We start from the raw sequence: 13,398 nt of genomic DNA on the forward strand, positions 1-13,398 counted from the left end.
GAACAGCATATTCCAGGTGAGGCCGTACCAATGCTTTATAAAGGGGGAGTATTATGTCCCTGTCCCTCGAGTCCATGCCTCTTTTGATACATGACAATATCCTGCTGGCTTTGGAAGCAGCAGCCTGACATTGCATGCTATTCTGTAGTCTGTGATCTACAAGTACACCCAGATCCTTCTCTACCAGTGACTCTGACAGTTTAATCCCCCCTAAGACATATGACGCATGCAGGTTATTAGTACCCAGATGCATAACTTTACATTTATCCACATTGAACCTCATTTGCCAAGTGGATGCCCAGACACTGTCTATCCAAGTCATCTTGTAACCTGTACACATCCTCTATAGACTGAACCGTGCTACAAAGCTTGGTGTCGTCTGCAAAGATAGAAACAGAGTTGTTAATACCATCCTCTATATCATTGATAAAAAAAATTAAACAGCAGCAGGCCCAGTACTGAACCTTGGGGTACACCACTAATAACCGGGGACCAATCAGAGTACGAATCATTGACCACCACTCTCTGGGTACGATCCATGAGCCAGTGTTCAATCCAGTTACAAACTAAAGTTTCCAAACCCAAAGACCTTAACTTACCTGTCAGACGTCTATGAGGGACAGTATCAAACGCTTTAGCAAAATCCAGAAACACTATATCCACAGCCATTCCTCTGTCAAGGCTTCTACTCACCTCTTCATAAAAGCAAATTAGATTGGTTTGACAACTTCTATCCTTAGTAAACCCATGCTGGCTATCACTTATAATACAATTATCCCCTATGTATTCCTGTATGTAATCCCTTATAAGTCCTTCAAACAATTTACCCACAATGCACGTTAGACTTACCGGACTATAATTGCCTGGCGAAGACCTAGAGCCCTTCTTGAAGATTGGTACCACATTAGCCTTGCGCCAGTCCCTTGGCACAATACCAGACACCAGTGAATCTCTAAATATCATGAACAAGGGTACAGATATTACTGAACTTAGTTCTCTAAGAACTCTTGGGTGTAGTCCATCCGGCCCTGGAGATTTGCTTACATTTATATTACTTAACTTACCTTGTACCATCTCTACATTAAGCCAGTTCAGTACATTACATGATGTGTTACCAGCACGGACCTGTCCAATGTCAGCTCCTTCTTCCTTAGTATATACAGAACTAAAGAACCCATTCAGTAGCTCCGCCTTCTCTATATCATTATTAAGGGGTCCTACAGGCTCTGTCCTTGGTTATTTTGCATTTATATATCTAAAAAAATATTTAGGATTAGTTTTGCTTTCTTTTGCCACCTGTCTCTCATTTTGAATTTTTGCTGTTTTTATTACATTTTTACAGATTTTATTAAGCTCTTTGTACTGTTTAAATGTTATCGCTGACCCATCAGATTTGAATTTTTGGAAGGCAATTTTTTTGTTGTTTATTGCTCTTTTAACATAATTTGTCAGCCATGTAGGATTTAGTTTTAATCGTTTATATTTGTTCCCCTTTGGTATATATTTAGCTGTATAGTTATTTAGAGTTGATTTAAAGATGTCCCATTTACCTTCTGTATCAGTATTTGAGAACACCTCCCCCCAGTCTATGTCCTGTAGTGCAGCTCTCAGCCCAGGGAAGTTTGCCTTTTTAAAGTTATATGTTTTTGCCTTCCCCGCCTGTCTTTGTTTTCTACGTTTTAAGTCAAAAGTAACTATATTGTGGTCGCTATTACCAAGGTTTTCCCGCACAGTTACATTACCAACCAGCTCTGCGTTGTTGGAAATGATCAGATCCAACAAGGCATCACTTCTTGTTGGGTCCTCCACAAACTGGCCCATACAACTATCCTGCAATAAATTTAGGAATTGTCGCCCCTTTGTAGTTTTAGCCAACCCCGGACCCCAATCTATATCTGGATAGTTAAAATCTCCCATTATTACCACTGTACCTGCCCGGGCGGCCCTCTTTTTGTTTATACAGCCGACCTTCTATCTCTTCAGTGATATTAGGGGGTCAGTAGATTACACCAAATATTATTTTTTCAGTATTTCCCTCCTTTTGCAATTCTACCCACAATGATTCCACATCCTCAGAATTATCACACACTATGGCATCGTTCACACTGACTTTCTTACCACTTCTTACATACAGACAGACTCCACCACCTTTTCTCTTCATTCTATCTTTGCGAAACAATGTAAACCCCTGCAGATTGACAGCCCAGTCATGCGAGGAGTCCAGCCATGTCTCAGTGACCCCAACTATATCAATATGTTCCTCCAGTATCAAGGCCTCAAGCTCCCCCATTTTATTTGCTAGGCTTCTGGCATTTGTGAACATACACTTCACATTTCCATCCTTTATGTTATTGGGGTTAATGGGATTCAAGGTAAGTTTTATTTTTCTATGAAGCCTATTCCTATTATCTATTCTAACCCCTCCCTCAGCTCCACCCCCAGGTACATTATTAAGTCCCCCCTCTCTATCTACACTATCTTCCCCCTTTTTGCTGTAGGTTCCCTCCCCCCAAGTCCCTAGTTTAAACACTCCTCCAAGCACAGCTGCACCCTCCCCATTGAGGTGCAGCCCGTCCCTATGGTAGAACCGGTAGCCGACAGTGAAGTTGGCCCAGTTCTCCATGAGCCCAAACCCCTCCTTCCTACACCAGCTTCTGAGCCACTTGTTTACCTCCCTAATCTCCTGCTGCCTCTCTGGTGCGGCTCGTGGTACTGGCAGTATTTCAGAAAATACTACCTTGGTGGTCCTTGCCTTAAGCTTGCGGCCTAAGTCCCTGAAATCATTTTTAAGGACACTCCACCTACCTCTTACTTTGTCATTGGTGCCAATATGTACCATGACTGCTGGTCCTCTCCAGCCCCGCCCAGCAACCTGTCAACCCGATCCGCAATGTGCCGGCGATCCCGGTCTTTGTGACAGATCGCCCTGTCTGTCCCCCTAATAATTGAGTCCCCCACCACTAGTACATGTCTGGCCTTCCCTGCACTCCTCCCTCCCTCCTTACTGGAGCAGACACCCCCCTGGTGGTCAGAAGCAGTATCCTGCTGCAGTTCTGCTAGCTCTGGAATGGCATCCCCCTCATCTGCCAAGCGGGCAAACTTGTTGGGGTGTGCCAGTTCAGGACTAGCCTCCCTGACACTTTTTCCCCTACCCCGCTTTCTAACTGTAATCCAGCTAACTGCCTGACTGTCCTGCACCTCCGTCCCACTATCCTCCCCCATATGTATGTGAATGACCAGACAAAAAGCCAATGTGGTCATAATATATCATATCATATATAAATCAACAGGACCATTCAGCAAACTAGAATTTTGGATAGTATCTTAAAGCGTACCCATCATCACTACAGTCATACATGGTCTCTGATCATGTCTAGCCTTTTTTGTTTTAGTTTTTTCCCCTGCTCTAAGCAGCACCATTCTCCTGTATAGGCATCTGCTGTTCTCGTGAACTCTGTGGGCATTCCCAGGTAGTTATGATGCTTGCCCTCACTGCTGTAAACTTCCTGTCTCTTTGGCTGCTACTGTCAACCTGGCAACTATCAGCTGCAGTCTCCTCCCTTCATCTCTCCTCTCTGTTCACCTCGGCAGTAGCTACACAGAGAGGAGTGAAGTATAGAAACGCAATACACACACATCTTGGCTCTGCTACACACATATCTCAGCCATATACACACTCAGCTCAGCCACACACACACACCGTTTTAGTACATAGTTCCTATCGTTCCCCTACCTCCACCATGTATATGCTAGTTATGAAGAGATGCTGTAGGATTGTTTATGTAGATGGCAGACACTGCTGAATGACTCTGTCTCTCGGTCTGCTCTTCCCACTGTCAGTAAAAACATGGCTGCTGTGCTCTGCACAGTGATTGATAGGCCAGGAGCATATAGAACAGTGCTAAGCCCACACCCACTTTCTGTATTCTGACTGTGCAGGACATAGAGACATAGAGACAGACAGGGCCGTTTTAGGCTTAGCGTGGCCCTGGGCAAAATTAAGTGGCGCCCCAAAAGTCGTAATAGTGCACTAACCAGATTTGCACATTTTTGGTCACTTCAAATACCATAAAAAATATCTAAAAAGCTATTGAAAAGTCCCATCAAAACAAAAATGGTACAGATAAAAGCTACAAATCACAGCATAAAAAATGACCCTCATACATCCCCATATACAGAAAAATAAGTTATAATGATCAGAATAGTACAATTTTAAGCATACTCCTTTTTGTACAAAAACTAAAGTAGTAAGAAAAAAAAACTATATATAAATTGGGTATTGTTGTAACCGTATGGACCTACAAAATAGAGAGAGTGTCGTTTTTACCGAAAGGTACACTGCATAGAAACAGATGCCCCCAACTTTTACAATATGGCATTGTAATATTTAGGTTCTGAACCAGTGCGTGGTATGACACGGCATGTCTGCTACCCATCACCACTACAAGCAGCCACTGCTCTTTGTGGCAGAGGGCACCACCTCCATCGTGCCTGATCCTAAGGTGGTGAGGATCATGTGATTGAGTTCCATTCGCCCCAGACAAATTTGCGTTCGCTCCTCCCCTCAGGTCTCAGGTCATTTCCAAACCGGCTCTTCAATATACATTTCTTGCCTCCACCTCCCCGCCCTGTATTACTGGCTACTGCGTGTGTGCTGCTGCGACCTCTGATCCTCCCACCTGCCTGACTTCCATTCCATCATCCTGACAATTTACTCACTTCCATCATCCTCACACTAAGGCCCCCTACACACTGCTGTTGCTACCCATCGAGAACGGCCCTTAAAGGGGATCTCCGGTTCTTAAACATCTTATCCCCTATCCAAAGGATAGGGGATAAGATGCCTGATCGCGGGAGTCCCGCCGCTGGGGACCCCCGGGATCATGCACGCGGCACCCCGTTTGTAATCAGTCCCCGGAGCGTGTTCGCTCCGGGTCTGATTACAGGCGACTACAGGGCGGGCGTCTGTGACGTCTCGCTTGCGCCGGCGTGTGATGTCACGCCCCACAATGCAAGCCTATGGGAGGGGGCGTGATAGCTATCACGCCCCCTCCCGTAGGCTTGCATTGAGGGGAGGAGCATGGCGTCACACGCCGCCCGCCCTGTAGTCGCCGGTAATCAGTCCCGGAGCGAACACGCTCTGGGGACTGATTACAAACGGGGTGCCGCATGCATGATCCATGGGGTCCCCAGCGGCGGGACTCCCGTGATCAGGCATCTTATCCCCTATCCTTTGGATAGGGGATAAGATGTTTAAAGAGCACCTGTCATCAACAAAAACTTTTAATATGTTGTTCATAATCATTAATGAAGAGATATTGTAATATATCTTCATTAAAAAATATTAATATTTATACCAGTTTTTTCATTTTATACTTTTGGCCACTAGAGGTCACTCTTCTATCCCTGGTCTGCAAGCAGCATCCTATGCTTTTCATAGTAAGTGTACAGCTTTTAGGACTAATGCTGAAAGGGCTCTGGTCCTTCCACCGGAAGTTCAGTACTCTCAGCTCAGGACTCGCTCCCAGCCTGTGAGCTACAAGCCTGCACATGCCTCTCATATAACAGCCAGTCACCTCCCCCTCCCCCCCTGCTCTGTGTTCTCCCTGCCCCTCACCACACGTTATCTTATACATTGTATTATGTCACTGCACTCCCTGCTCTGTGCCCCCCCCCCCCCCCCCCCCCCTTGACATTCATCTTAATCACTGCCTCTGTAATTGCTCCCACCGACCCTGGTTCTCAGCATTGCCTTTTTAGTGCAGAGAGACACAGGAGAGAGAGAGACAGGCTGCTGTCCATCCCCTGTACTTAGTCTGTATGCACACTGCAGAGCAGTGTTTCCCAACCAGGGTGCCTCCAGCTCTTGCAAAACTACAACTCCCAGCATGCCAGGACAGCTGTTGGCTGTCTGGGCATGCTGGGAGTTGTAGTTTTGCAACAGCTGGAGGTGCCCTGGTTGAGAAACACTGGTGCAGAGGGAGAGCAGCATACAGGAAGACTGGCAGAAGCAGAGCCCCAGCCAGGCTTCATGTGACATCATGCCTGCCGGGACTCGCCTCCTTCCACCCCTCAGAAAGACAGTGCTCCTGAGCTAATGAAGAGGGATAAAAAAAGGTATTTCCACAGCGTTTTAAACCTCAATAAACACAGGGATAGGCATAGTTAGAGAAAGGAACAGATGGGAAGGGGGATCAGGGAAAGTTTAGATGATGACAGGTACTCTTTAAGCACCGGAGAACCCCTTTAAAGTCACCTTTTTTTTTTCTGATGAATTAAACGGTCGTTCTTGTGACTGGGAGCGACGGGCACAAACTGATCCCGGCAGCTCCCATTTACTATTATGGGGGCCGCCGGATGCCATTATTTTTAGATGGGATTAGCGGGAGAAAAAGACGGAACAAGCAGTAATTTTTCTCCCGCTATTTCCTTGGGCTCCCCCTGGTGTCCGTCACACTGCCGTGTGCTAACAGCAGTGTGAAAGAAGCCTAATCACACTTCCATCATCCTCCCACTGTCCCCAAACACACAGAGACATATACGCATGTATATCCAAGAGTATACCTTTATTGCAATAGCATACTATACTTATACACAGGCACACAGATCTTTATTTATTTGGAGTATAATCTTGTTGATGTAATAATAATTTAATAAATATTTATACATCGCTTTATGCATTTATATATGTACACACACACACACACACATATCAGTGTTTTCCAAACATTGTATTGAAAGCTTTTGAAAAACTACAACTCTCCGCACCCCCAGACAGGCTTTTGCTGTCTGGCCATGCTGGGAGTTTTTCTCCCTCTCTCCCTCCACACCAAGATTGGCAATGTGCTCTTCACAAATGAAAGCAGGTTCACACTGAGCACATGTGACAGAGTCTGGAGACGCTGTGAAGAACGCTCTGCTCTGCATCCTCCAGCATGACCGGTTTGGCAATGGGTCAGTAATGGTGTGGGGTGGCATTTCTTTGGGGGGGGGGGGGGGGCACACAGCCCTCCATGTGCTTGCCAGAGGTAGCCTGACTGCTATTTGGTACCAAGATGAGATCCTCAGACCCCTTGTGAGACCATATGCTGGTGCGGTTAGCCTTGAGTTCCTCCTAATGCAAGACAATGCTAGACCTCATGTGGCTGGAGTGTGTCAGCAGTTCCTGCAAGAGGAAGGCATTGATGCTATGGACTGACCCGCCGGTTCCCCAGACCTGAATCAGATTGATCACATCTGGGACATCATGTCTCGCTCCATCCACCAATGCCACGTTTCACCACAGACTGTCCAGGAGTTGACGGATGCTTTAGTCCAGGTCTGGGAAGACATCCCTCAGGAGACCATCCACCACCCCATCAGGAGCATGCCCAGGCATTGTAGGGAGGTCATACAGGCACGTGAAGGCCACACACACTACTGAGCCTCATTTTTACTTGTTTTAAGGACATTACATCAAAGTTGGATCAGCCTGTAGGGTGGTTTTCCACTTTGATTTTGAGTGTGACTTCATATCCAGACCTCCATGGCTTGATAAATTTGATTTCCATTGATAATTGTTGTGTGATTTTGTTGTCAGCACATTCAACTATGTAAAGACAAAATTATTTCATACGATTAGTTCATTCATTCAGATCTAGGATGTGTTATCTTAGTGTTCCCTTAATTTTTTTGAGCATTGTTGAATTATCTCTATTCTTACATTATTGCCTCCTTTTCCCCTTTGTATCTTTGCTGCAGAGCTGATAAAATTCCCTCTATCATGATGAGCTCTTATTTTGATTCCTGCGAGCTGGAGAAACACAGAAATCTGGAAGGTGAGATCACTATTTGATGAGCGGTATTGTATGTAGATTTTCTACGAAATATCATAGCTTCAAATTCTAATTAGCAATTGTCTCTATAGCCAGAACATGTATGTCCAGTGTCTTTGCTAGTTATATTACATAATTGTTTCTGATTATCATACAATTTCCATTTCCCCATTACCCTGTTTATTGTAGGGGGGAATAAGACAGTTCCTGAAAACAGTCAATATGCTGCAGTTGAATTGGTTTCTTGTCCCTATTTACCACTGTTACACTCTGCCTTATGAGCTTGTAATTTTGTCAAAAAAAGAATTTGAAAGTTTTGTCTTTAGTGACAAAATGCAAGGCAGCATTAGGGTCATTGCTGACTGTAGGAGAGTATATATTCAAAGAAGCAGGACCGCACTCACCAGAATCTCAACGAAGCCTTTATTGCAGCATTCCAGGTGACACAAGCAGGTAAGTGGATGGAGGCGGGGGAAGTACACCAGGACAGACTATTTTACAACGGTAACAGCGCTTCTTCAAGCCGGTATAACTTACCACATCATCCATGACTCCTTATAAGGGCGTCATGGAGGGCGGTATCTAGATCACGTGTCATAACAATGTGAACACATATTCAGCACAAAACAAAAACAAACACACATGGTGAAAAGGATGAATGATCATCACGGGATTACACAGCACTATTTTGAAACATGGAGTGGGGGAAGCGGCCTCAACTTAAAAGTAAGTAAGATAGAACCATAATATACTCTCAAAATCATATAGCACGTCATAAGAATGGTGCCAGCTCAACCAAGAGGTGGGGATAGACACACCACCCTCTTACGCAGAGAAGCGTATTGGATTATGAGACTCGAGGCGGCAGGTGTTCTAGGACTAAATGATCGGGTTGAGCTGGTACCATTCTTATGACGTGCTATATGATTTTGAGAGTATATTATGGTACTATTTTACTTTTAAGTTGAGGCTGCTTCCCCCACTCCATGTTTCAAAATAGTGCTGTGTAATCCCGTGATGTTCATTCATCCTTTTCACCATGTGTGTTTGTTTTTGTTTTGTGCTGAACATGTGTTCACATTGTTATGACACGTGATCTAGATACTGCCCTCCAAGACGCCCTTATAAGGAGTCTTGGATGATGTGGTAAGTTATACCGGCTTGAAGAAGCGCCGTTACCGGCGTGAAACAGTCTGTCCTGGTGTACGTCCCCCGCCTCTCTCCACTTACCTGCTTGTGTCACCTGGAATAAAGGCATTAGTTGAGATTCTGGTGAGTGCGGTCCTGCTTCTTTGAATATATACCTACAACGCCTACACAGGGTTACAGATGCACTTCACCACTGCTTCCTTTTACTGAAGTTGCAGCCTTAGTCTCCTGTCAGTGCCGGGCCACTCTTTACTCTTGTTTCATATTGACTGTAGGAGATGTCTTCCAAACTTTTAACAAAGTATAAACGATAAGAGAGATAATAGGAGAAAATAAGATAAGAGAGATAATAGGAGAAAATAATGTTTTAGTTCTTTTCCTTTCACAAAGCTGACAATCAAGGACAGTCTTTCTCTTATCCCTCCCACCTCCAACAAAAATGACACCACTGGCCAGTATCAATGGTAAACATTCAGTCCATGCTGTCTGTTTGCCCAAAAATCCTTCATTCTACCCCTGCCTGCCTTGTCTTCCAGAGCTGTACTACAGCATGGCATTAGAGCTGGCAGAAGATGCTGGTGGTGAGTGAGGCCTCTTTCTCACCTCTGAAGAGTATGATCTGTGTGCCCCACCTCCAGGTCTAACAACCTGATTGGTTGTTATGGGCAACTGCACCACTCTTCTTCTTCACAGGTTTTGATAAAGCTCACCCACTGTCCCTGGGAGCACTCTTCATCATGCATGGTGGTTTGGGCCAAGGCAAGTAAGCCATGATGGAAATTTCCTGCATACTCTTGGGGGCCAAATTTCATATCTCAGTACACATCCCCAAAGTGGAAACTGGTTTGATGACTACCTAAGTGGCAAATAAACACACCGAAAAGAATGGTCTTTTCATTTGGATGTCTTTGTCCATTATTCTTATCAATAGGTGAACCTGAACGTTGACCTTATGGCATCCCACGTATATTATCAGGTCCCTTGGTTTATATACAGGATGCAAGACCCTCTTGCACTGGCAAAGGATGCTCTGGAGTTTCTCTGCACATCCTTCTCTTTCCCCCCTCTCCTTCTTCCGCTTCTCACGCAATTGCTTACCCTACCCCGAAAAATAAGACCTAGGCCAGGGGTAATCAACGGGGACCGTGGTCCAGATCCGGACCGTGGCCGCCGGTAATGCCCGCAGACCCGAACCCCCCACACCCCGCCCTCCTTTGGCTGGTCCCATATCTAACTATCTATCCTACAATACCGTACAGACGCTGCAGCGGGACCTCCTTCTGTTGCTTAGCAGCCGGGGCAGGGACGCTGTCACTTTAAAACGTCTGCGCGTATGCACGGCCGACGTCACAGACGTGTCCCTGCCCCTGGCTGCTAAGCAACAGAAGGAGGTCCCGCCGCCGCCGAGAGCTGCAGCTTCCGTACGGTATGAAGGTGTAAGGTATGGTAGTTTATTATGGCAGAGGGGTGGGGGGCACTGTAGGAGTGTGGAGGACTATGGGGGAAGGGGAGGATGGGGGGTACTGTAGAAGTGTGGAGGACGACGGGGGAAGGGGAGGATGGGGGGCTGTAGCAGTGTGGAGTATCGGGGGAGCTGTAGCAGTGTTGAGTATGGGGGGGCTGTAGCAGCGGAGGATGGGGGCTCTGGGAGGATGGGGGGCTGTAGGAGGAAGGGGGGGCTGTAGCAGCGTGGAGGATGGGGGGCTGTGGGAGGATGGGGGGGCTGTAGCAGTGTGGAGGATTGGTGGGCTGTAGCAGCGTGGAGGATGGGGGCTGTGGGAGGATGGGGGGGCTGTAGCAGCGTGGAGAATGGGGGGCTGTAGCAGCGTGGTGGATGGGGGGCTGTGGGAGAATGGGGGGGCTGTGGCAGCATGGAGAATGGGGGGCTGTGGGAGGATGGGGGGCTGTAGCAGTGTGGAGGATGGGGGGCTGTGGGAGGATGGGGGCTGTAGCAGTGTGGAGGATGGGGGGCTGTGGGAGGATGGAGGGCTGTAGCAGTGTGGAGGATGGGGAGCTGTGGGAGGATGGGGGGCTGTAGCAGCGTGGATGATGGGGGCTGTGGGAGGATGGGGGGCTGTAGCATCGTGGAGGATGGGGGGCTGTGGGAGGATGGGGGGGCTGTAGCAGTGTGGAGGATGGAGGGCTGTAGCAGTGTGGAGGATGGGGGGGCTGTGGGAGGATGGGGGGCTGTAGCAGTGTGGAGGATGGGGGCTGTGGGAGGATGGGGGGCTGTAGCAGCGTGGAGGATGGGGGGCTGTGGGAGGATGGGGGGCTGTAGCAGTATGGAAGATTGGGGGGGTGCGGCATCCTCCACATTGCTACAGCCCCCAATCCTCCCACAGCCCCCCATCCTCCACACTCCTGCAGCCCCCATAAATAAATAAGACCTAGACCAGGGGTAATCAACTGGCGGACCGTGGTCCAGATCCGAACCGTGGCCGCCAGTAATGCCCGCAGACCCGAACCCCCCACCTCCCGCCCTCCTTTGGCTGGTCCCATATCTATCTATCTATCCTACAATACCGTATGGAAGCTGCAGCGGGACCGCCTTCTGTTGCTTAGCAGCCGGGGTAGGGACGCTGTCACTTTAAAACGTCGGCGCGTATGCACGGCCGACGTCACGGACATGTCCCTTCCCCCAGCTGCTAAGAAACAGAAGGAGGTCCCACCGTCGCCGAGAGCTGCAGCTTCCGTACGGTATGGTAGTTTATTATGGCAGAGGGGTGGGGGGCACTGTAGGAGTGTGGAGGACGACGGGGGAAAGGGAGGATGGGGGGGCTGTAGCAGTGTGGAGTATGGGGGGGGGGGGCTGTAGCAGTGTGGAGCATGGGGGGGGGGGGCTGTAGCTGTGTGGAGTATGGGGGGGGGGGCTGTAGCAGTGTGGAGTATGGGGGGGGCTGTAGCAGTGTGGAGTATGGGGGGGGGGCTGTAGCAGTGTGGAGTATGGGGGGGGGGCTGTAGCAGTGTGGAGTATGGGGGGGGCTGTAGCAGTGTGGAGTATGGGGGGGGGGCTGTAGCAGTGTGGAGTATGGGGGGGGGGCTGTAGCAGTGTGGAGTATGGGGGGGGGGGGCTGTAGCAGTGTGGAGTATGGGGGGGGGGGCTGTAGCAGTGTGGAGTATGGGGGGGGGCTGTAGCAGTGTGGAGTATGGGGGGGGGCTGTAGCAGTGTGGAGTATGGGGGGGCTGTAGCAGTGTGGAGTATGGGGGGGGCTGTAGCAGTGTGGAGTATGGGGGGGCTGTAGCAGTGTGGAGTATGGGGGGGGGCTGTAGCAGTGTGGAGTATGGGGGGGGGGGCTGTAGCAGTGTGGAGTATGGGGGGGGGGGGCTGTAGCAGTGTGGAGTATGGGGGGGGGGGCTGTAGCAGTGTGGAGTATGGGGGGGCTGTAGCAGTGTGGAGTATGGGGGGGGGCTGTAGCAGTGTGGAGTATGGGGGGGGGGCCTGTGGCAGTGTGGAGTATGGGGGGGGGGGCCTGTGGCAGTGTGGGGGGGGGGGCTGTGGCAGTGTGGAGTATGGGGGGGGGGCTGTGGCAGTGGCAGTGTGGAGTATGGGGGGGGGGGCTGTGGCAGTGTGGAGTATGGGGGGGGGGGCTGTGGCAGTGTGGAGTATGGGGGGGGGGGGGCTGTGGCAGTGTGGAGTATGGGGGGGGGGCTGTGGCAGTGTGGAGTATGGGGGGGGGGCTGTGGCAGTGTGGCGTATGGGGGGGGGGGCTGTGGCAGTGTGGAGTATGGGGGGGGGGCCTGTGGCAGTGTGGAGTATGGGGGGGGGGGCTGTGGCAGTGTGGAGTATGGGGGGGGGGCGCTGTGGCAGTGTGGAGTATGGGGGGGGGGCGCTGTGGCAGTGTGGAGTATGGGGGGGGGGGCTGTGGCAGTGTGGAGTATGGGGGGGGGGGCTGTGGCAGTGTGGAGTATGGGGGGGGGGGCTGTGGCAGTGTGGAGTATGGGGGGGGGGCTGTGGCAGTGTGGAGTATGGGGGGGGGGCTGTGGCAGTGTGGAGTATGGGGGGGGGGGCTGTGGCAGTGTGGAGTATGGGGGGGGGGGGCTGTGGCAGTGTGGAGTATGGGGGGGGGCTGTAGCAGTGTGGAGTATGGGGGGGGGCTGTAGCAGTGTGGAGTATGGGGGGGGGGCTGTAGCAGTGTGGAGTATGGGGGGGGGCTGTAGCAGCGTGGAGGATGGGGGGGCTGTAGCAGCGTGGAGGATGGGGGGGCTGTAGCAGCGTGGAGGATGGGGGGGCTGTAGCAGCGTGGAGGATGGGGGGGGCTGTAGCAGCGTAGAGGATGGGGGGGGCTGTAGCAGCGTAGAGGATGGGGGGGGCTGTAGCAGCGTGGAGGATGGGGGGGGCTGTAGCAGCGTGGAGGATGGGGGGGGCTGTAGCAGCGTGGAGGATGGGGGGGGCTGTAGCAGCGTGGAGGATGGGGGGGGCTGTAGCAGCGTGGAG

The 13,398-nt window shown here is 50.1% G+C and overlaps 1 protein-coding gene across 2 annotated transcripts in view; it reads left to right on the forward strand.

Annotated features, from left to right (window-relative positions):
* FANCA (FA complementation group A) overlaps nt 1–13,398 on the forward strand; it is a 170,460-nt gene that overhangs the window by 94,784 nt on the left and 62,278 nt on the right. For both annotated transcript variants that reach the window (XM_056525988.1, XM_056525989.1), the window contains one exon: nt 7,741–7,817. In XM_056525988.1, coding sequence (XP_056381963.1) covers nt 7,741–7,817 — 77 coding nt within the window. The remainder of the gene's footprint in view (nt 1–7,740; nt 7,818–13,398) is intronic.

This window comes from Hyla sarda, chromosome 6, assembly GCF_029499605.1.
Source record: "Hyla sarda isolate aHylSar1 chromosome 6, aHylSar1.hap1, whole genome shotgun sequence".
Lineage (NCBI taxonomy): Eukaryota > Metazoa > Chordata > Amphibia > Anura > Hylidae > Hyla > Hyla sarda.